The following is a 25369-nucleotide window of genomic DNA, read 5'->3' on the forward strand; positions in this document are numbered from 1 at the left end:
ATCTGCTAAAAAAAGTATGAATTAACATTTAAATTTATAAATTTTCAGTACATTATTCATATATGCGATTCATTTACGCCAAATCGGTGCAAATTTAAGTAAAAATTTCTTCTTTTTATACATAAATACTGAGTTTATATTCTTGAAAAAAAAAAATAAACACTCGAAAATCTTTCTGGTCATGCTTCCCAATAATTTGAGTGAACCACAGGAGGTAAAATCAAATTTGAGAGAAATGGTAAATCTCTTTTGTGTGGAATAATGTGTAAAACAAAAACAATTTATAGAACAGTTAAAATATAATTTAAGCAAATGACTGAAGAAGAAATGTAGTTTTCCAGAAACAGCAGAATATTTTTTAACAAATAATGTGACATTGTCAAATTTAAAAAAAAAAAATGGTTAAATCAGTCTTTCAAAATTTCTCTGTGCTATTTCAACATCATTACTTATAAATACCCCCCAAAGATGAAATATTCTGAGCAAATTTAATATTCTTTTAACAAAAATTTCATGTTTTATTAAACAATCAGCTTTATGATTTAATGTTGTTATTTTTTGTACCAAATGAATAATTTAAAAACAATCAACCATACTGTCATACAAAACCAATCCAGGCAATGCTAAGCGTTTAATTTTTTTTTTTTTAGATATTATGCGCCAATATTTGTACGTACGAGAATGCCTCCAGATGTACATCACAAAATCATTAAGAAAAATACAAATAACTGCTTTAAAAAATACAAAAATAGCACTAAATATAAATCAAGTCGATATGTTCATAGTCTGATATAATCATGAGGGTTTTATAGAACAAGAGGACCATGATGGTCCTGAATCGCTCACCTATCTCCACATGACCCAGTGTTCAACTGAGTATGACATCGTTATTTCTATTATTTGACATAGTGACCTAGTTTTTGAGCACATGTGACCTAGATATCATCAAGATAAAAAATTCTGACCAATTTTCATGAAGATCCATTGAAAAATATGGCCTCTAGAGAGGTCACAAGGTTTTTCTATTATTCAACCTAATGACCTAGTTTTTGAAGGCACGTGACCCACTTTTAAACTTGACCTAGATATCATCAAGGTGAACATTCTCACCAATTTTCATGAAGATCTCGTGAAAAATATGGCCTCTAGAGAGGTCACAAGGTTTTTCTATTTTTCGACCTACTGACCTAGTTTTTGACCGCACATGACCCAATTACGAACCTGACCTAGATATCATCAAGCTGAACATTCTCACCAATTTTCATGAAGATGCATTGAGAAATATGGCCTTAGAGAGGTCACAAGGTTTTTCTATTTTTAGACCTACTGACCTAGTTTTTGACCCCACGTGACCCAGTTTCGAACTTGACCTAGATATCATCAAGATGAACATTCTGACCAATATTCATGAAGATCTCATGAAAAATATGGCCTCTAGAGAGGTCACAAGGTTTTTCTATTTTTAGATCTACTGACCTAGTTTTTAACCCCACGTGACCCAGTTTCGAACTTGACCTAGATATCTTCAAGGTAAACATTCTGACCAATTTTCATGAAAATCCATTGAAAAATATCGCCTCTAGAGAGGTCACAAGGTTTTCCTATTTTTAGACCTACTGACCTAGTTTTTGACCGCACATGACCCAGTTTCGAACCTGACCTAGATATCATCAAGGTGAATATTCTGACTAATTTTCATGAAGATCCATTGAGAAATATGGCCACTAGAGAGGTAACAAGGTTTTTCTATTTTTAGATCTACTGACCTAGTTTTTGACCCCACATGACCCAGTTTCGAACTTGACCTAGATATCATCAAGGTGAACATTCTGACCAATATTCATGAAGATCTCATGAAAAATATGGCCTCTAGAGAGGTCACAAGGTTTTTCTATTTTTAGATCTACTGACCTAGTTTTTAACCCCACGTGACCCAGTTTCGAACTTGACCTAGATATCATCAAGATGAACATTCTGACCAATTTTCATGAAGATGCATTGATAAATATGGCTTCTAGAGAGGTCACAAGGTTTTTCTATTTTTAGACCTTATGACCTAGTTTTTGACCCTACGTGACCCAGTTTCGAACTTGACCTAGATATCATCAAGGTGAACATTCTGACCAATATTCATGAAGATCTCATGAAAAATATGGCCTCTAGAGAGGTCACAAGGTTTTTCTATTTTTACATCTACTGACCTAGTTTTTAACCCCACGTGACCCAGTTTCGAACTTGACCTAGATATCTTCAAGGTAAACATTCTGACCAATTTTCATGAAGATCCATTGAAAAATATCGCCTCTAGAGAGGTCACAAGGTTTTCCTATTTTTAGACCTACTGACCTAGTTTTTGACCGCACATGACCCAGTTTCGAACCTGACCTAGATATCATCAAGGTGAACATTCTGACTAATTTTCATGAAGATCCATTGAGAAATATGGCCACTAGAGAGGTAACAAGGTTTTTCTATTTTTAGATCTACTGACCTAGTTTTTGACCCCACATGACCCAGTTTCGAACTTGACCTAGATATCATCAAGGTGAACATTCTGACCAATATTCATGAAGATCTCATGAAAAATATGGCCTCTAGAGAGGTCACAAGGTTTTGTCTATTTTTAGATCTACTGACCTAGTTTTTAACCCCACGTGACCCAGTTTCGAACTTGACCTAGATATCATCAAGATGAACATTCTGACCAATTTTCATGAAGATGCATTGAGAAATATGGCCTCTAGAGAGGTCACAAGGTTTTTCTATTTTTAGACCTTATGACCTAGTTTTTGACCCTACGTGACCCAGTTTCGAACTTGACCTAGATATCATCAAGGTGAACATTCTGACCAATATTCATGAAGATTCTCATGAAAAATATGGCCTCTAGAGAGGTCACAAGGTTTTTCTATTTTTAGACCTACTGACCTAGTGTTTGACCCCACGTGACCCAGTTTCGAACTTGACCTAGATATCATCAAGGTGAACATTCTAACCAATTTTCATGAAGATCTTTTGAAATATATGGCCTCTAGAGAGGTCACAAGGTTTTTCTATTTTTAGACCTACTGACCTAGTTTTTGATGGCACGTGACCCAGTTTCGAACTTGACCTAGATATCATCAAGATGAACATTCTGACCAACTTTCATAAAGATCCCATGAAAAATGTGACCTCTAGAGTGGTCACAAGCAAAAGTTTACGGACGCACGCACGGACGGACGCACGGACGGACGACGGACGACGGACACCGCGCGATCACAAAAGCTCACCTTGTCACTTTGTGACAGGTGAGCTAAAAATACTGTCGTAACTAAACTGATGATTGTTTGTTCACTAGCAATGCAATTTCTTTCTATATTCTGCAAAATCTGACATAAAGCTAGAGGCACTCTCGTTCAAGGTTACTAAAGTCTCGTTCAAGGTTACCAAAGTGTAAAACAAGAGCACCGCCTTGCGGGTGCTGACGCTCATCTGATTTTTTTTGTATAATAGAAATATTGTCCTACCCATGATTTTCTAAGTCTAAAAAGGGCCATCATTCTTGCAAAAAGCAGGATAGAGTTATGTTTCTTGATGTACAGTGTCCACTTATGATGGTGAAAAACTGTTGCAAGTTTTAAAGCAATAGCTTTGATAGTTTATGAGAAAAGTTGCCTTAAACATAATACTCAACCAAGAAAATGATTTTCTAAGTCCAAAAGGGGCAATAATTATTGCAAAAAGCAGGATGGAGTTATGTTGCTTGCTGTACAGGGTCAGCTTATGATGGTGAACAAGTGTTGCAAGTTTCAAAGCAATAGCTTTGAAGTTTAAGAGAAAAAGTTGACCTAAACATAAAACTTAACCAAGAAATCTGATATTTTCTAAGTCCAAAAGGGGCCATAAATCTTGCAAAAAGCAGGATGGAGTTATATTTCTTGCTGTACAGGGTCAGCTTATGATGGTGAACAAGTGTTGCAAGTTTTAAAGCAATAGCTTTGATAGTTTAGGATAAAAGCTGACCTAAACATAAAACTTAACCAAGAAAACTGATTTTCTAAGTCCAAAAGGGGCAATAATTCTTGCAAAAAGCAAGATGGAGTTATGTTTCTTGATGTACAGGGTCTGCTTATGATGGTGAACAAGTATTCCAAGTTTCAAAGCAATAGCTTTGATAGTTTAGGAGAAAAGTTGACCTAAACATAAAACTTAACCAAGAAATCTGATATTTTCTAAGTACAAAAGGGGCCATAAATCTTGCAAAAAGCAAGATGGAGTTATGTTTCTTGCTATACAGGGTCAGCTTATGATGGTGAACAAGTATTCTAAGTTTCAAAGCAATAGCTTTGATAGTTTAGGAGAAAAGCTGACCTAAACATAAAACTTAACCAGGCAACGCCGACGCCGACGCCGACAACCGCTCAAGTGATGAAAATAACTCATCATTTTTTTTCAAAAAATCAGATGAGCTAAAAATAAAAGCAAAAAACTGCATTTTTGTACATATTATGCAATACCTAAAATTACAGTCAAACCTGTAAATAAAGACCATTTTTACAGGACTCCTTAGTCCTTATATAAATCACTGGTCTGTAGTTTGTGCTATTGACCAGTCTATAGTTCAACACTACATTTTGCTAGGCTTAAGTAAAAACTTGAAAGAAAAAAAAGTACGAAAATTTATTTCTGATGATGTCATGTAATAAAACACTTACTGAATGGCTTGCTGGTCAGTAAGTGTATACATGTACTATTGAGAGAGCAGAGAAGTGGTTTTTCATGTGAAGGTGGTTTTCTTTCACAGGTTAAAAATACACTGAAATAATTCAATTTCCATGGCATGAAATTTCATCATTTATGACAAAAACTGATATTTTCCCTGGATTTCGTATTCTTAATCCTTATCATGCTGGACACAATTGATTCTTCCATTGGGACCAGTGTAGATCATGATCAGTCTGCATATCTGTGCAGTCTGATAATGATCTGCACTGTTCGCCATTCAGTCAGTATATTTTTGGTAATTACCCCTTTTAACAATTAATGGTAATGTCCATATTGAAAGATGGACAAGTTCATTACAGAAATTTAGCAGGGTAAGGGTTAACATAAAATCAATAGTACTGGTTTAATTTTATTAATACTTTGTTCACTGGGGGTTTAATTTCAACCACTGATGGAACCGTGAATCCACAAAGATTTATCCCAAACAAAAATTGCTGATTTCACAGTGCACTGCAAATTTTTAATTCTTATATAAAACTAAAAGATCTTGGAATCAGGAGGTTTTTGTTCACAGGTGACCTTTAGCTCAGGTTTGTCTGTAAAAACAACCAGGATATACTTTTATCTTACATCTTCAAATACTATTTTAAACATCTGATCTAAAGAACGACCAATAATAATCATTTCCTGCATATCCTTAGAAACAATCATTTTAAAAAATCAACAAAAGATATCTGATTAACAAGACAATGAAAAAATGTTTTTGAATGGCTCTTCCAGCCTTCCTTAAAGTTAATTCATTTAAAAATTTTCACCCAACCTTAACATTAGAGGCTAAATATAACAACTTCCTCATTCTAACTAAATGTTCAAAACTGACTCTCAACAATGTAAAAAATATTCAAAATTTAAAGTGACAAACATCCTTAATCGCTTTTTAAAGGGGCATACCTCTAGTTGTACATCCCAAAATAAATTGAAAAAAAGAAAAAAAAGAAATAAAAACAAAAACAACAACAACAGCAATATCTTTAAGAATATTAAATATCACAACTTGGTGCAATTTATACTTCATGAAAATGATACTGAATTAAATTTTGTCAATCTTACATCAATTATTTTTTGGTTGCGGGTTTATCCCGCTACCAAAATTAAAGTGTATTTCTGACAATCATATCATCTTTATTTGATTCCGAATCACATCCAAAGGATGTGCTACACAAAATAGTCCCATTCATGAACAATGCGGATGAATTTTCAATGAACTAGCAGTTCTTATTCAACCTGTATCCACACGCACTGACCATTTAGATTATATAAAATCTATCCATGATAAGGTATTCCAGCCCATGGTTACATCACAAGCTGGGTCAGGCAGAGTTCATCTTAGATATGAGGCACATTAAATTTGTATTCATTTCTCAGTCATTCATGTATATGCATAGACTAGCATTTTAACAGAAATTAAATCTACCAAAAACCCGCAACCATCAGACATTTCAAGGCTTTGATTTAGTATGCAACTAATGACGTAGACAGCTTTTCTACATTTACTGATTAGAAACCAAACCTTTATTAAGTATTTATTAATAAATACTGTAGAGTACTCACTGAATTACTTTGCATTACTCATAAAGATTAACAAATGGAAGTATTTTTAAAATCTGACATAAATCTGCAGGTATGCCCCTTTAATGCACTTAACAAATAAGTTGTCACGTATAACATTTAGCACTTACATACGCATATGGCATTATTCACAAAATGGCATCTTTTTGTATTGCTATATCACAGTAAATTCAAACATGAAAGTATTTATGCCCCATCCTCAACCTAATTCGTCTTTTTCGAATAAATCGATATAAAACAACTAAAATAACTAATGATATAATGAAAATTACAAACGTCGTTGTTGATAACATGGATTGTTCTGATATGTGTTCGCCTGCCATAACTGGTCGGCGAGAGTCTATAACCTTTTTCTCAGGTTTACCAAGAATAAATTCGTTTTTTGTCTCTTCTTCTTGTCTCTGTTCAATCATGTCATTTTTATCATCATACTCGTAATCATCACCATCTTCTTCATCGTCATCATAATCTTTCACAATTTTCAACCTATCATCGTCGTCATCAAATCCCTCTTTATCATAGTCTCTACTCTTGCCATGCCCAATATTGCGAGCGTTAATGTGTGGATGTACGTTTTCTTGATCATTATCGTCATAACCATCATTATAACCATCATCTGCATTATAATCATCATCATCATCATCATTATCATTATCAGGGTTATTATCATTATCATCCATAGGTTTTAACTCACCATTTTGATCTTTGTCATAATACTGATTCAAATTTCGATCAATTTCACCATCGTCTCGTTTATCATAATCGGGATACTCTTCATCTTCATCTTCGTCCTCATCCTCCTCCTCATCCTCATCATCATTTTCGTTATTATCATCATATTTATAATCATAATTTTCATCATCTTTATTAGCATCAAGTTTATCATTTATGACTAGCTTATCTTCTATTGGTTTTATTGCACCTGCCTTATTAATTATATTTAATTCTTGTATAGACTCTTTTCCATTTAACTCAATTTTTGCATTTGACGTATTCTTAAATTCCTCAAAAGTTTTATGAAATTTATCAAGTCGATCTAAAGGATTTACAAGTTCATTTTCCCTATTCAAGTTCATTTTCAGCTTTTCTATCCCTCCACCACCATCACCATTAAGATCGTGTCTGTTGGCAAGGATATTTTTCTGATATATAGCACCACCACCAATAGCTGAACCATTATTCTGAGCAGGATTAACTTGTTGAGGAATGTTAACAATTTTACCTCTGTCCAGGAGTGGTTCGGCAGAGCGTAATTTACGTTTTACCGAAAATAGCTTGTTAGCATCAGGCTCACACAAATACCTTAAGTACATGATCAGAGCACCACTAGCAACTGCTGTTTTATGGGCAAGACATCCGCCTGGAAAAAAAACAAAACAATGAAAACATGTATTGTTATTTTTTCTGCCAATGTTTCATTTTCAATTTAGTATGCAGCATGATTAATGATGTTGTTTTTATCATTTTATAACTATAAATACTAAATCTAAATGAATCAAAACTTATATCATGTCACTATAAACTGCTTTTATGATATCAGCAAAGATTGTTGGTATTCTTACCAAAACTTAAGAAATACGGCCAGACCACACTTCTGACAGCCAAAAAATGGTGGTCTTTATTCACATGTTAAAATAAATTGCAAATGTTTCAATCAGATTAGAAAAGAATGTCTTAATATACAGTAAGTCACCATTTACAGGTGATCTTTTCAGTACTGGTTTAACTGTATTATACAGAAGGTAAAATTTAGTTGCATGGAACATCTGAACTGGTATATTTAAACACATTTTAAGGAGCCTTGATGTCAAAGGAACAAATCTAAGATTATGCAGAAACAAGAGGGTCATTGACCCTAAAGCGCTCACCTGTTTACAAGGCTTCAAGTGTGTTTGTATAATGTAATGGTGCAAATACAAAGTTAGGTTAATATAGATATCAAGGTTCTAGCGATTTTGGATTCAGAGAAGAAGATATTCAAAGTTTCTTTTATATAAGCCTATATTATATACATGTCACACACATTTTTGAACCTAGGGCCATAATTTGAACAATTATGGTAGACAGAAAAACCCTGATATCTCATGCCAAATATCAAGGCTCTAGCAATTATGGATTAAGAGAAGATTTTCAATGTTTCTTATATATAAGCCAATAGTAAGTACATTTCACACTGGGGTGTGGCCATTTTTAACCTTATTTTGAACTATTATGGTAGAGAGTCAAACCCTTATATCACAAGTTAAATATCAAGGCTCTAGCTGTTATGGCTTCAGAGAAGATTATTAAAGTCTGATAGTTGAAAACCTATTTTTAACCAAAGTGACCCATATGTTCAATGAACTGGAACCATTTGAACAACTTTGAAAGAGAGCCACCCAGAGATCAATTGTGTAAAGTTGCATCAAAATCCATTCAGTGGTTTTGGAGGAGATGTTGTTTAAAGAATTGTCAATGAAAAGTGACCACACCCTCTGGTGGCCATGTTTTTTTACAAATTGGAATAATATCAACAATCTTTGTAGAAAGTCACACAAGGACCATTTGTGTGGATTTTTTTTTAAAACCTGGCCAACAGTTTCATACAAGAAATTTTTTAAAGTTTCTACTATATACATACACAGGGAAAAGTGACCACGCCCCCCTGGTGGCATGTTTTTTGATGAAGTGGAATAATTTGAACAATCTTGGTAGAGGGTCACACCAAGACCATTTGTATAAAATTATTTTTAAAAAGTGGGCCAGCAGTTTCACACAAAAAGATTTTTAAAGTTTCCACTATATACATAATTATAGGGAAAAGTGACCATGCCCACTGGCAGCCATGCTTTTTGACAAGTGTGTATAACTTGAACAATCTTGGTAGAGGATTACATAAGGTCCATTTGTGTGAAATCATTTAAAAAATCAGACCAGCAGTTTAGAAGGAGATGTCATTGGAAGATTTTTCTACTTTTAGCTCTGGTGGCCCCTATGTGCAACCAAGCGAACTGTTTGAATAATTTTGGTAGAGGACCACCCAAGGAACATCCAGGCCAAGTTTCATCAAAATCCATTCATTGGTTTTGGAGGAGATGTCATTTAAGCACAAATGTTGACGACGGACTGACGGACGGATGCACAATGGACGATGGACACAGCATGATCAAAATAGCTCACCATGAGCACCTCATGCTCAGGTGAGCTAAAAATAATACATGAAACAACATGTATTAACTTCTTTCTTATTTTTAAATGTGTATCTAAATATGTACATGTATCTTACACCTTTTTGTACTTTACTTATTCATTAAATCATTTTTTTATGTTGCTTGTCCTTTCTGTGGGCTATAAATAACCCTCAACGATATGTTTTGACACTGATTTAATAGCATCATTACAGATTCCATTGTACAAATCAGCATTTAAAACATGTTTAAGCTTACATTTTTCATCCATCAAGAGTTGACATTTGGAATAGTTGGTAAAGAACAAGCTCACAAATTTCAGTCATATCTAGGAAAGAGATGTACTAATTAATCATGTTTTAGACATTTTATTGTAAAAACAAAAAAAAAAACATCTTAAAATTTTGTCTGCATGTTCATAATTAATTTTATCGAAATATCACAAAATTTATTAAATACCAAAATAATTTTGTATAGGTATCATTAGTAAGTGACAAATGCCCAGAAAGTTGAGTATTCTAGTCTGTGACCTTGACCTTGGAGGACATCTTCTCAAGATGTTGAACATTTGTACAAAGCTTCAGTGGAATGATGGACCACTGAGTTGTTTAGAAAGTGTCAGCTGAGAAACCAATTGTTTCACACTAATGGTCAACTTAACTATTTCTATATGCCTCCCTTCTAAGGCATGAAAAAACAATGTAACACAGTAGTAATATCATATACAAGAATATTTTTTTTGAATTGTATGATCCCATTTTAACTGCTTTCATAAGAAAAATAGCATTTGGATAAAATAACTAACCCAAAGCCATTATCAAAATTAATCCTTTTCGGACTATTTGGTCACATTTCTTAAAATACTCTGATACAAGGATTTCAAATAAAACAAGTGAATGAAGTATTGCCATGCAATACAAAGTCCCCTACTGGAAGGCACCTAATTTTTTCTACTGCAGTATAACATAATGAACTGATATCTGTCAATGATGTATAAACAATATTGTACTACATATACAATATGTTATAACATTATAACAACACACTTGGATTAAAATGTGCATATATAAAAACCCACAGTTGTTTTCATATTGAATTTTTTTGGCTGATTATAAAAATGTTATCATGTAAGTTATTTATAGTAACAACAAAGGGAAATTAATCTTTAAAAAAAAAAAAAAAAAAAAAATTAATAATATAAGTCCACAAGAAACTCTTTACCAGGTAGAGATAGGTCAAAATACACCTAAAAATTGGATGTAACATGCATGCTGTACCACAGAAAAGTGGTCTCGATTTTTCTCTACTGCCAGTAATAAAAAAGTTACAATAAAATCTATTTATAGTAACAACAAAGGGATGTAATTCTAAAAACAAGGGTGCCTCATGGTGGTGAACATTTGGTCCAAGTTACATCAAAATCCCTCCATGCATGAAGAAGAAATGTTCCATACAAAGTCATTCTTGAATTTGACCTTTGACTTCTAAATATGACCTTGACCTTAGACCTAGGGACCTGGTTCTTGCGCGTGACATGTTGTCTCATCCAGGGGAATATTTGTGCCAACTGACATCTAAATCCTGCTTTGCATGACAAAGTTATAGACCGGACAGGAAAAAAATCCTCTTGACCTTTGATCTCAAAGTGTGACCTTGACCTTTAAGCTAGGGTACTGGGTGTTGCGCATGACATGTCGTCTCATCATGGGAAACATTTGTGCCAAGTAATATTAAAATCCCTTCATGGATGGCGGAGTAATGGACGGGACAGGAAAAAAACTCTGTTGACCTTTGACCCCCAATTGTGACCTTGACCTTTGAGCTAGGGGTCCGGGATTTGCGCATGACACGTCGTCTCATCATGGGGAGCACTTGTGCTAAGTAATATTAAAATCCCTTAATGAATGTCAGAGTTATGGACCGGACAGGAAACAGACCCTGTTCATGCTATGTTAACATTTGACTGCTAAGTGTGACCTTGACCTTTGAGCTAGGGGTCTGAAAGTTGTGCATGACATATCGTCTTATTATGAGGTACATTTGTGCCAAGTAATATTAAAATCCCTTCATAGATGGGAGAGTTATGGACCGGACAGGAAAAAAACCTTGTTGACCTTTGACCTCCAATTGTGACCTTGACCTTTAAGCTAGGGGTCCAGGTTTTGCGCATGACACGTCGTCTCCTCATGGGGAACATTTGTGCCAAGTAATATTAAAATCTCTTCATGGATGGGAGAGTTATGGACCGGACAAGAAAAAAGCCCTGTTGACCTTTGACCTCCAATTGTGACCTTGACCTTTGAGCTAGGGGTCCGGGATTTACGCACGACACATCATCTCATCATGGGGAACATTTGTGCCAAGTAATACTAAAATCCCTTCAAGGATGGGAGAGTTGTGGACCGGACAGGAAAAAAGCCCTGTTGACCTTTGACCTCCTATTGTGGCCTTGACCTTTGAGCTAGGGGTCTGGGTTTTGCGCATGACACGTCGTCTCATCATGGGGAACATTTGTGCCAAGTAATATTAAAATCCCTTCATGGATGACAGAGTTATGGACCGGACACGAAATTGCGGACGGACGGAATGACGGAATGACAGAATGACGGAATGACGGAATGACGGAAAGACGGAATGACGGAAAAGAGCATTCCTATAGTCCCCAAAACTGGTTTTCAACCAGTAGGGGACTAATAATGATGATTCATATTTTCCATTCGATTACTTATTTTTCATAAACAATTTCTGCATTCTCCGCTTGTTATGACTTTGCTTTGCTTTTGGTTTAGCTCCATTTTTCAACAACAGTATTTAAATTACACAATGGCGTGTAGTTAAAACTAACAAGCTTTCCTGGTAGTACATCGATTAACCTGTTCTCTGCTAGTAATTGCCAACTTCCCAACATGAATCAAAGGTAGAAGATAATTTCAGACATAATGTCTTTAAACAATTGTCAAAGAGAACATATGCTTCATCCGGGGAAAAGAATTTTCTGTTATAGATAAAGGATACCAAATTGCTTAGGTTAATAGGTTAGGAAAATATGTATTTACACAGAAATGCTCGCTATTAAATCATTACATGTCCACCACCCTAATATTACATTTGTCTAGAAAGAGCTTGCTTACCTTACAAACAGGATATTACTACTGTAAAGCACATATTTTCGCTGGGTCAAAATTTCTTTTGAATTTGAAATTTTGAGTATTTTTGTGAGGTTTAATATTTGCGAAATTGTTAAAATGGTATCCTACTTTAATCTGAACTATACTTATGGTAAATATTAACGCAAGGATTAATTTTCATGTGGTGTAGGGCCTCAGGAATATAGCGAAAATTAAACCCTCATGAAAATTTCTGCTTTTACAGTATTATAAGCTGAAGAACATTATTTGATGAAATCAGAATGTCGTTAGAAAATAATCATGATTACAGACTATTTTTGAAGAGTAAATGATTAAATTACAGTTACATGTAATCAGATGTCATGATTACAGATAATTTCTGTTTACTTGAAAAAATGTAATCAGTTACAACTGATTAAAATTACATTTAACAATTGACACATCTCTGAAGAGGAGGAAAGCATACTTATAGAAAATCTTAAATTCTAGCATCTTAGACCACAACGATGTTTGTTGGATTTCATGTGATTCTATTTCTTGCTAAAATGTTTCTGTTATCTCCCTAGTTAGCAAATATTTTTTACTCTCTTATCAAAATCTACATACTGGCTTTGACAGGGTTTGGGGCCTTTAATACTCCTAACTGATGTGAGTTTATCCAAAAATCTGCTCGACAGAAAATATTCCAATTTCAATAACTTTTTGCTATTTTGCACAATGTTTTCTCAATGTATGAAAATGAAAAGGTAAAGTAACTAACCTGATGCACTTCTTAATTTGATATATGTGTGTGTGTGTTCGGGTATGTCTTTTTCAACAATTTTTCAGTCATATAAACGACAATGTCTACTTGTAGCAGTGGGCACAAAGCCCAGCTTTATAGTGCTGCCTCACTGGAATATCACGCCATAGACACGTGGCATGATACCTCACCCAGTCACATTATACTGATACCAGACTGACCAGTCCTAGCACTATCCTCTTAATGCTGAGCACCAAGGGAGGAAGCTACTAGTACCATTTTTTACGTCTTTGGTATGACGCGGCCAGGAATTGAACCCACGACCTCCCGCACACGAAAAGGACACTCTACCACTAGGCTACCGAGGCGGTTATATAAAACCAAAAATCTTAAACTTGATTTTCATGAAAGGCCTATTGTTCTCGGTGACACCTTGACTGAATTAGTTCTCCATCACTAAATTATGCATGGAAGTTGTCAATTATATGTAGAGATCAAGTATTTGCTGATACAGAATCCAACACTAATTTGGGTTAACTGACTGATGCTATATCTGAGAAACTGTTCATTTAACCATAATCAACCAAACAGTCCTACCTGACATTGATTTCTCAACTAAGAGTTTTCTCCCTTTGTGTTCTGACATTTCCCATACTGCATCATTTTGTTTCTGGAACTTCCTGTTGTCATGCAGCTTGCTTTCTAATCTCAAATTTTCTGCTGTTCTATTCATTTTACTTTTTATCACATCTACAGCTTTGACTTGTGCAAATATATCTGCTTTGTTCTTCTCTTCTTCTTCATCCACATAATCTTCACCGATTTCACCAGTTAATTCTGGATCTAATCTTAGTGGCTTGTTGTTCTTCATTCTTTTCATTTTACCGTAGCAACCACTTTCTGACTGCCATGACAGAATTTGTGGTAGAAAATCTAAGTCTAAAAACTCGACAAATCCCAGACTTGGACACACAAACACTGCAAACCAAAAAATAAAAGATTCAGTCATTTGTTTACAGAATATAAATCTTTAGGAAACTATAAAATTATTGTGAAGACTATATCTGTAAATAAATCCTGCAATTCTGTCATTTACTAAGTACAGCCCAGCACTAAATGTCAAAAATGGCAAAAACTGCAAAAGTATTATTACCTGCTGGGCACTAATTCTTGTGGAAATAACAGTTGAATAAATCCCAACAAACAAACAAAATTTGAAATCCATAAATTCATAGCCTAACTAAATAACACCAAAACCACTAAATTTTATTTAGGGATAATGCATGTTTTTTTCTGTTGCAACACCTGCAGAATCCTAAGGGATTGGTTGGAGCCCAAGTCCGGCAGGGCAGATTACCAACGTATCCAAAGGGATTCTGAAGATGCTATATTACAAAATGAACATGCGTTATTGCTATTTTAACAGAAAGCACGTAAAAACTATCAAATGAATACACTGTCTCTCAACGTCATTAAATTTCCATGAAATAAGCAGGGAATATCTTTGTTGTTTTATCATGTAAATATCACTTCCTTTTAAATTATCCATTTTGGGGCCATAATACATTTATGCTTTGCCAATGTAATGCACATAATACAAAAAGGTGTTTTAACAGCATATGAGCACGAGAATCTCTCTGTTAATACATGTTAACTCTCCTGTTAAAACACTCCCAAACAGTGACAAGATGAACAGTTTTGAGCAAGAAGACAAAAAAATAAACGAGAAGAAATGCAAATTCTTTATCTAATATATTTGGTAAAACCTTTATAGTGATATAAATTTTCCCAAGAAATTAAGAAGTGTGATATACCGGTAGCATTTAAAGAAGTACCATAAGTTTCCAAAGTACGTACTTTGTTCAAGAAAAAGATCCTGGATTGCCGGAATTATCCCATTAGAAAATTTTGCCACAGTTTCTCTCAACTGAATGTAGTTATTGGTACAGAGTTCCTGTCTCAAAGTTGTCATGTCACCACGTCCTAGTTCAAAAAGTCGTGCCTGAAGCTTCGCAGTACAACCAGCCTGTCAAAAAGATACAGTTCACTGTTACATCCACAAAGTCATAAAGTTTTTCGTGAAAGATTTTCTATTTTTAGCTCTGGCAGCCCCTAAAATGATATAAGCTGAGTTATTTGAACAAACTTGGGAGACGTCCATACACAAGAATTCTACATGCCAAGTCTTGTAATGATCCATGAACAAGTTCAGGAAAAGAAGTTTATCAAATGTTTTCCTAATTTTACCTCCAGCAACCCCTAAAAAGGGCAAAGTGGATCCATTAAAAAAAAAATGACAGAGATCAATACAAGGACGCTACAAACCAAATTTGGTGAAAATCCATCAAGTGGTTCATGAGAAGAAGTTGTGTACAGGTTTTCTTATTTTTAGCTGTGGCAGCCTCTTTATACAGCCAACTGAAATCATCTGAATGAAATTGAGAGATGTCCATCCAACAATGCTACAGAGATCTGATTAGTTGGTCATGGAAAGAAGTTTTTAAAGGTTTTTCTTTTTTTATCTCTGAAGGCCAGAACCGTCTGAACAGAAAATGACAGCAGTTTGCAACGAGATGCTACAAAGCAAGTTTGAAGTAATTCTGACTAGTACTTTCAGAGCAGAAGATGTTTAAGTAAAAATATTGATGCAGAAAGATGGACACAAAATGATGTATGAAGGATGCTAGATCATGCACCTATACTAAAAGCTCTCCCTAGACAAAGTTAAGGTGAGCTGAAAAGCTGCTATTTACCAGCCTAACAGTTATTTATAGTGTTGTGTAATAGGAATGGTAGTGTCTTCTGTTTTTAAAGAGATATCATAAAGTATAAACATATAAGCAAGCATTAGCAACCAGCACTATGAAAGCTATATCATTTGCATAACCTGATTTTCTTCAAGTTGCGTTTATCTGAGTGAGGAGAACATTGCTAAAATCTTCCCCTTGCTCTGAAAAATGTGTTAATTTTCGCTTCTATAGTAATTTCAGAGTCAAATATTTGTAATTTCTGACTACTGAATATGAGATAAGTACTTGTTACCAATTGGCAAATTTCAAAATTTGCAGGGCACTTTCAGAAAGCTTCTTTTGGAGACATCAGCGAATGGTCAAGGAAGCCTAGTAACTTTCTGACATTTTACTAAAATATTCTGCTTATGTCAATATGAACTTTAAGTTCATTAGCTAATGTACGAGGACTGTTCAAAAATAACGCAAGACTTCTGCTGTCAAAAGCCACCAGTGATGTAAAATATATTATTGTAATTTGTAGTGTTTGTGCAATTTGATCATATATTTTTCACAACATTTCCAATGATAAGGGAAGCACAAAAAACGTTTAAATTACTATGGCTACAGATTTGAATTTGCCTCCTAGTGTTCTCACTGATAGTCAACTAAATAACTGAAATTAAGCCAAAGTTACCTAAGTAAGATATCCAGAAGACATGCACTGAAGTGTGCCATCATTCAAACGTTTAAGGCAAAAGAAAATTATGTTTTAAACCAAGTTTATTGAAGTTTAGTGCATGTTTAGTTGTCACCATACCACATAGAAAATTAAACAGTTATCAAGATCTGTAGATAATTCAACTACAATTCAACTACATATTAAAATAACCAACCATAACTGGCCACTTAGTTATAGTAATAATAGTATGGATTTTTTTTCTTTGTTTTGCTGTTTACTAATCTTTTTTTTACTTTTTCAACATACCAGTACATTTTTTTCCCTCTTTCATTTTTCTAATCTAATGATAAGACAAATTCTACATTATTTTTGATCAGCCCTCCTATTGCCTTGAAAGGTCTATAGAATATTGTATAAAAACCAAATGAGCCGTGCCATGAGAAAACCAACATAGTGGGTTTGCGACCAGCATGGATCCAGACCAGCCTGCGCATCCGCACAGTCTGGTCAGGATCGATGCTGTTCGCTTTTAATGCCTATTGGAATTGGAGAAACTGTTAGCGAACAGCATGGATCCTGACCAGACTGTGCGGATGTGCAGGCTGGTCTGGATCCATGCTGGTCGCAAACCCACTATGTTGGTTTTCCCATGACACGGCTCAAATGCATTTAAGGGTGCTGCAAAGAACATCCAGACCAAGTTTCATAAACTTCCACCACACAGTTTCAGAGGAGATGCCACTTGTAGAAAAGTGTGGACAATTTTGTTGTTATTTCCTTTTGATAGCTTATAGGCGACTAGCCCATTAACCCTTTCATGGAGTGAAACTATTGTTTTTTTTTTGTTCTCTGTACTACTAGATACCTCCTAAACCTTAAATGTTTGCTCGGACTGAAGACGGACGGTGAGTGATCGCAACAGCTCACCCTGAGTACTTTGTGCTCAGGCGAGCTAACAAGAGCTGTTCATAAGACAGCACACTCGGCTTTTCTCAGTGCTTGACTCTGAATTAGAGCTTTGCCAGCAAAAACTTTTTAAAAACTTAGGGGCCTAACTCTGTCAAAATTCAAATCAGAGTTATGGGGATTGTATCTCCTGGTGGAGACTTTGATAGTAAATAACTTTTTTAAGTTCCATGTCAATAGCTTTGATAGTAACAAGAGATATTTGACTTTATTAAAAACTTTACCCAACGCGGACGGCGACACCAACGCTGGGGTGAGTGCAATAGCTCTACTTTGTCTTCAAAAAGTCAAGCTAAAAAAGTGCTTTGCATCACTTTAATATGAGATCACTGTCAATTAAATGCTTGGGATGAGGTACCTGAAATGAAAATTTTCAAGTATCTGTACTGTACATGAAACAGTTTTTCATGGAGAGTAACAATTAAAATGGTGTTCGCCCTTCAATCATGATTGACAAAATATGCAAGAAACAGCTGACATTGATAAAATACTATATATATGGCGTATAAGGTTACAACAAGAGCTGTCCGTAAGACTTTTTTCAGTGCTTGACTGAATTAGAGCTTTGCCAGTAAAAGGGGCTTAACTCAGTCAAATATATATTTGATAAATTTGACTTTATCAAAAACTTTAACCAAAAAATTCCAAGTTAAAAAGGGGCATAACTCTGTCAAAATTCAAATCAGAGTTATGGCGATTGCTTCTTCTGTTGCAGACTTGGATAGTTAATATTAAACTATTTTAAGTTTCAAGTCAATAGCTTTGATAGTAACAGAGATATCTGACTTTATATCAAAATCTTTAGCAAACAGCTACGCCGACCCTTGGGCAAGTTCAATAGCTGTACTTTTTCTTCGAAAAGTCAAGCTAATAAAACTTTATAATGCCAGCACAGCTTTTTTCATCAATGTTATATACCACACCATGGAAAACATACCTTATCAGCTAGCATAGTCCACAGAATTTGATGAGTGATGCCATATCCCAGCAACCCTGGGGCTGTCATTGTATGTGCACATATACTGCTGATGTCACATGATTCCCCATGTGACTTGTGAGAACCAATCAGCTCAGACATACATCTATCACTTGTTTCTTCATCAACAGACACTGCAAGAAAGAATAATTTAGTGCATGTTCAAACATAAGGAACTGGGTCTGTAATTTGATCAAAAATATTATTCTCTTGTGTATCTGAAAAATGTTCCAAACAAAAGATCCTAAATTTTCAAAATGAAAATTTACATATTTCTGCACAATTTTGCACAGATCTGTTGCTTTTAAGGCATACATTATCCCTTTTACTGCAGGAACCCTGACATACATAATGTTTGTTTTGAACCACTGGCAATGTCTGAAGATTGAAATCAAAAGTAGACGTACAATTTGCAGGGAAAATCCAAAATTCCTCTTCAAAAAGTTGTAGATCACCGATGACCTGTATCATTTCACTGAGATTCAATAGCAGTTAACCCCATATTTTCTTTTGAGACAGAACTTTCCAAATAAGTAGGTATATAGGAAGAAATGATGCCCTTTTAAAATGGTCGTATCATCTCTAAGTGGTCTTACATGTATAAAAATTATAATTCTTAATCCTTAATCATAAACTGTTTGCCACTCATCTCTGAAGTCACAGGCTAGAGACAAGTCTGGGCCAAGAATTTTGCTATTTCAGTGCAACTTCTCTAAAGTCATGAAACTAAATTCTTTTTCAATGAAAAGTCCAACATAAAATTAATGTAGACATGGTTTCAAGTAAAAGGTGGAAGTTGCAAAGTAGAGGTGGGGTGGGGTGGGGTTTGGGGTGGTGGTGGGGGTCAGGCTCTTAACCCTTAGCCTGCTGGCGGCAAGTGAGTTTGCCTTTGCATCCGTGCAGCTGGCTGATCACGGTCTGCACTATTCGCTAATCAGTCAGTAAATTTTCAGTAAACACCACTTTGAAAAATAAGTAATGCTGCCCAAATTAAATGTTAGACCAGTCTATATTAGAAATCTAGCAGAGTGAAGATAAATGAAATCCCTGATATTTATGCAGAAACTCAATGCTTCATTATTGTTACCACTGTAACAATTTCTAACAAAATTATTTAGGTTACCCTTGAAAAAAAATCACTTGCCAACATCAAGTTCAAGTCACACTTAAAGGCTTTTTACTCAGACAAATGTGCAAATAAAATGCGACTGATCCTCGCCCTTTACTAATTCGTAAACATTCTCAAAACAAGTACACTTTCTACTGAAACAAAGTTTGGACAAGTGGTTACTTCTGGTGCAGACAATTTCAAGATCTATTGCCGCTTTCCTTAACATGTAACTAAAATTACCATACTGATGAAACATTAAAGCAACAGATGAGAAAATTCTATGAAATAAGTTTTTTTTTCAGGACATTGTGGCAAATCCTTGGATAAAGAAAAACATCTAACTGGCTCTTTTCTACTTTATTTGCAAACATTTTTTTTTCTATTTTTGGAAGTAGTGACTCTGATGCTAATGATCTGCAATCTTAACCTTGGTCTCAAAATAAGCTAACTAGTAAGATGCCCGCCAGAAGCCAGTGACTATATATTTCATAAGCTGTAAGATTTTGTCTTTGGTAAAACAATCTCTAAACAAGGAAGATGCAAAACTTTGCAGACGAACACATTACTAAACACATAACAAGATTATATCGCAAAGTATAATTTTTTTTTTATCATGAAAACAACTTTTTTTATGAAAAGTACATGTACATAAAGTAAGTCTGACAGCTGCGAACCACAGTAATACAAAGCAGTGGTTTCCAGGCTTTTACTTGGGAAAAAAGTATTGAAATATTGATAGAGATATTTTAGGGAGAAAGCCTACGATTTATATTGATTTAGTTTTCTTAATTCCTGAGTATGTATGCTTTGCTTTAACTGTGCAGCTTTTTCAAATTATTATTTCAAAAAGAAATAACATCTCCCTAATATCATTATAGGCTGCATGAAACTAATTCATTTCCATCTTTATTTCACACAAACAATGGGCAGTTCCAGTTTTTGTCAAAAAATTTCATTTAACTCTGCCTACTATTGTTATTCTATTCATACCAAGGTCAAGTGCTCACAAGCAGTATCACAAACAAAATGCAGTGGTCTATTGTGTAAACTAAGAGTGTAACAATTATCGATATATCGAAATTCACTGTATCGCGATACATTAGTCTGGTGATATGCGTATAGCATCATAGGCCTGTTTCACAATATAGAAATGATACAGTGAAAAGTAGAAACATTGAATGAAAACTTTCATACAATCAGTGTTAAAGATAGTAACTTTAAAACAAAAGTATCATTTGTAACAATTTCTATAACTTTAAAGCATAATTTCAAGTACTTTCAAAGTGTAGGACCACTGATTTTTTTTCATTTTGTCAAATGAATCTTACTTATGGTACTCTCGCGATATGTATCATTACTTCTGTATCCAAATATGTACTGTGTCGTGAGACTAGCATATCGTTACACTCCTAGTGTAAACTAGCTCAATCGTAGTTGACAGTCCTGATTAATGATTGACAGTTTTGTATCCGTCCATTATCATTAGATCCACAAATATCATTTTCAGTAAACCGTAAGTAGCACTTGTCTACTTGCCAAATCTCTAATTATACCGGAGATGCTATGCTTATTTAGCTATAAAAGTAGGTCATGAATAAGACAGTGTTTTCTTAAACTGTTGATATGATTTAGACTTTTACTTTTTATGAATGCAATGTTTAATTTATTTCTTTGGAACAAAAAGTACATGTGTAAGAATTTTTGTAAGCTGTATTTGATGTGCTCAAAATATCAATCATAAAAGACAATCCACTAGGTATAAATAACAAATGACCGCTATTTTTGACTAGCTTCCTTATTCAAAAGTTTTATTCTAGCCATAAAACTGACAATTCTTCATTCTGAAATAAATCTAAATTTAAAAGAAAAATCATTCTGAACCACCTTTTTTTTTCAAAATCCTTCTTATATTCTATATTTGATTCTTTGAAACTGATTCCAAAACAGAACTAAAACACCCGACTGATAAAGTTCTTGTTTTTTTTTTTTGTTGGGTTTAACGTCACACCAAAATAATTTAAGGTCATACAGCAACTTTCCAGCTTTGATGGTGAAGGAAGACCCCAGGTGCCCCTCCGTGCATTATTTCATCACGAGCCGGCACCTGGGTAGAACAACCTTCTGTAAGCCAGCTGGATGGCTTCCTCACATGAAGAATTCAACGCCTCATGTGAGGCTCGAACCCAAATCGGTGAGGTGCAAGTGATTTGAAGTCAGCGACCTTAACCACTTGGCCACGGAGGTCTCTATAAAGTTCTTGAGTTTTCCATGGAATGTCTGCGAAATTCCATGGGACCTTGGACTGGAGTATTCGGACAGATTTCCGGAGTTAGGTAGAGTATACTGCGGAAAATTGTGGAAATACTTGCAGGGTAAATTCCAGAGTTATTTCTATGGATGTCCAAGAAGAGTTCTCTGGAGTTATTAATTGGACTTTTGGAACAGTTTTCCATTGTTGGCCATAATGTTCAGCTGACAGTATTTTACAATAAGCAATATTTTGTCATTTATGGAACTACTGTGCAATAACTCATATTTAGATTTTTCTTAAATGCACACACACCGTATGCTATAAACAAAAATCATTTTCACCAAAATACTGATTAAATTAACTGAATTTAATGGTTTGATAATGTTCACAAAATCTTCCTTGAAGCATTTTTGTTACTTTAGCATTACTTGTTTTATGCAATGTACATCATCATATTTACCAGTTAATATATTGTTCCATTAGCCAATAATGTAAACACACCCTTGCAGAATTTACAGAATTAACTTTGAATAATATAAATTCTCATTCTAAGGCTTACAAAATTCCAAAATCTACACAACCTATTTACCTTAGTCTTTCAGTTACACATTTGAAAATTGCTACTTAAGATCAGTTGATCTAATTAGCTGAATTTGATCATTGTGTTTAAAATCGCTCTGAAAGTGGCAGAGTTCATTTCTGTATTTTCCAAAGTTATACTGCCAGTACTCTATTTCCGATGTGTCCACGAACATTCCGTGACCATTCTGGAAGACATTCAGAGTGATTTCTAGAGTTGTATGTAGAAAAATACTTGCAAACACTCTGGGCATACTATATATAATAGGCAGATTTCCTTTACCACACTGGCCCCGAATCCAATGCTATAGCATAAGTATTCTTCAGCCTTCTTTTTATCCATACTTTGAGTTAATGAGTGAAACTTGATAACGAATTCGAGCAATCTCCCAGTACATCTCCGAGAAACCGTATCTTCTCTTAATTAAAAACAAATATCTGCAAATGTTCCCTCACTCCAGGACCTTAAATGCACCCAAGATGTATCCACTCTCTACACGTTTCTTCTGTCGTCATGTCCTGACACCGATAAAGCCACAATAGAAATTTGTAAGAACTAAAATCATACCTGCCACTCGAGAAATATCTTCGAAAGAAATATCACCACAGAATCCAGTTCCGAGCCTTGTGAAACAGCCATGTATTTACAAAATGCCAAAAGTTGCACCTATATTTCCTTTAAATAGTCCTTCTTCCTTTAAATTTGATATAAACTACAAAAGAAATGTGTTTCCCGCTAGAAATTTTAAGAAAACCCTACACTACAAACAAAAATAAGATTTACTTACCCGGTAAAATCAGAGTTACCTCCCCTTAACTTCTACCATATCAAACAACATCTGTCTATGTTATGAATCCATTCAGCTCGGATTTTTAAATAACACATACTGGAGAGCTTGAACAACACAAAAGAAAGCATGAAATAGTACTTACAAAAATTGACAAATGTCTTAAGGTAGCAGATGGCGGTTTTTTCTAGTACTTCGGACTTCCGAGCGATGTGGCCAAGTCAGACGGCTTCCGATATCTTACGAGATGCAGACCTGAAAATAAAAAGATACCGTTTACATCTTACTTGAAGAAGAAATAAAATACATAGTAAACTTCATACAAAGCACAGATTTTTAAATCTACAAGCCACCTGAAAGATAATTTCAGCCCGCGAAAATACATGACATTTCAGCCCAAATTAGCCATATCTCCAACTGGCCTTAAAATGTTAGGGGAATGGATAGAGACAAATGGCCACTTGCATTCTGTACTCAGTTTCAAGTATTACTTGCAGAGCTGGACAAAAATACCTGTCAACCGATTACTTTTTTCACTATTTTCAACTGTGTGAGGCCTATATGACATTTGACAGTTCACGAGACGCTCAATGCTGATAGTGGCATATATGCATTTCAAGCAGTTATATGAAAATGATGCCATCAAGCTTACATTCGCATCTGCCAGAATTTCTGCAACATACCATTCTTAAACTTGTTAATCACAAACTCACATCAACAAATATTTCAAACACCAAAACTGCCTTCACTTCAAGGTTTTATCTCTAATGACAGATTTTGACCCTGGCCAATTCGAATCTGTGGCTGGAAACTACCAACTGCTACCTTAGTTTGGCCGGAAACGGCCATAACTACGCAGCGCAGCGTAATCAAATAAATATGAATAAAACAAAACAAAAGATGTGGATAACTTTCAAGACAATCAGATTTGCGCACGAGTATAATTATGCAAGACTGTAATTTAGCTTTTAGAATGGCGCTTGATATGTGGCATAAATTCATATTCTTAGAGAGATAAAATGTATAAGCTTTAACATGTATTCGTATTCAGTTTGTAATTCGACGCCGCCAGATCTCTCCTATAGGCTGAACACCACTAAATCCAGCTGTTCTTTATTTCATATAAAATCCACTCACTTCATAACGGTGTTTCGACATTTTCTAGCATATCAGATTTTCAGAGACTTACATTCCCATAAAGAGCTAGATCGCTACTTTAGAAAAACAAAAAGAAAAGGGGGTGTTAACTTTTATATAAGAAAACTACAGTTCGTTAAATACAACCCGCTGAATTTACTACTTTTTGCTTCTTTCAATTTCTCTTTTCGTGACATTAAATTCTTACGCCGCCATTTTTATCTAGCATGCGATAGGAACATGCCGATTTCATTACAATGCAAAGTGATACATACTGAAGCGCGGTAGGGTAAAAGTAAGCACGTTGCTGCCGAGAAAATGCACAAGGAAAGGAAAAAAAGATTAGTACTATTTATATTTGGACTACTTGTGACTAGACCTGCGGAGGCTTACATTCTATTGGTAGTGGTCAGCCTATAAGAGAAAATTTTTGTCTGATTTTTCCATGAATTTGCATTCATTCTCAAGGTACACCTATTTCACAATGATTCTGCTTTGTTTTGGTGCAAAATATTGAGAAAATGTAGAGAAATAACCATTCATTACAGGTCACCCCCATCCCCAAAAATATGCAAAATTTAGCCCTGTGCAAGCAATATTTCAATTAATTTTACCTTATTCGTGGAATTTACATTTACCATCCATTTAATCGTTACGATGTTTGTCATTTTCATTCAGAAACATGCTAATTTCAATATTATTTAGACAAATGAAGTGCTAAAATGCGAGAAAAGACATTTACTAGGTCCTAAAACGAACCAAAATAGTACCACCTGG

At 34.8% G+C, this 25369-nt stretch overlaps 1 protein-coding gene across 1 annotated transcript; it reads right to left on the bottom strand.

Moving 5' to 3' along the window:
• Nucleotides 1–2887: 2887 nt before the first annotated feature.
• Nucleotides 2888–19197, bottom strand: LOC128559514 (AP2/ERF domain-containing protein PFD0985w-like). The gene is made up of 5 exons (XM_053551407.1): nucleotides 19134–19197; nucleotides 18688–18860; nucleotides 15231–15399; nucleotides 13971–14351; nucleotides 2888–7696 (listed from the first exon to the last, which is right to left on the bottom strand). Exons 1-5 carry the CDS (start codon nucleotides 19195–19197, stop codon nucleotides 6507–6509), a joined length of 1977 nt encoding a protein of 658 aa, XP_053407382.1. The 3' UTR covers nucleotides 2888–6506.
• Between the last annotated feature and the right edge of the window lie 6172 nt (nucleotides 19198–25369).

The sequence above is a fragment of the Mercenaria mercenaria genome, chromosome 1 (genome assembly GCF_021730395.1).
Source record: "Mercenaria mercenaria strain notata chromosome 1, MADL_Memer_1, whole genome shotgun sequence".
Classification (NCBI taxonomy): domain Eukaryota; kingdom Metazoa; phylum Mollusca; class Bivalvia; order Venerida; family Veneridae; genus Mercenaria; species Mercenaria mercenaria.

Coding starts and splice junctions, on each gene's coding strand:
- LOC128559514 (XM_053551407.1), bottom strand. CDS start 19,197: ATGATACAGGTCATCGGTGATCTACAACTTTTTGAAGAGGAATTTTGG. Junction 18,861..19,133: donor TTGGATTTTCCCTGCAAATT/GTACGTCTACTT, acceptor TCTTTCTTGCAG/TGTCTGTTGATGAAGAAACA. Junction 14,352..15,230: donor GGATCTTTTTCTTGAACAAA/GTACGTACTTTG, acceptor TTTGGTTTGCAG/TGTTTGTGTGTCCAAGTCTG.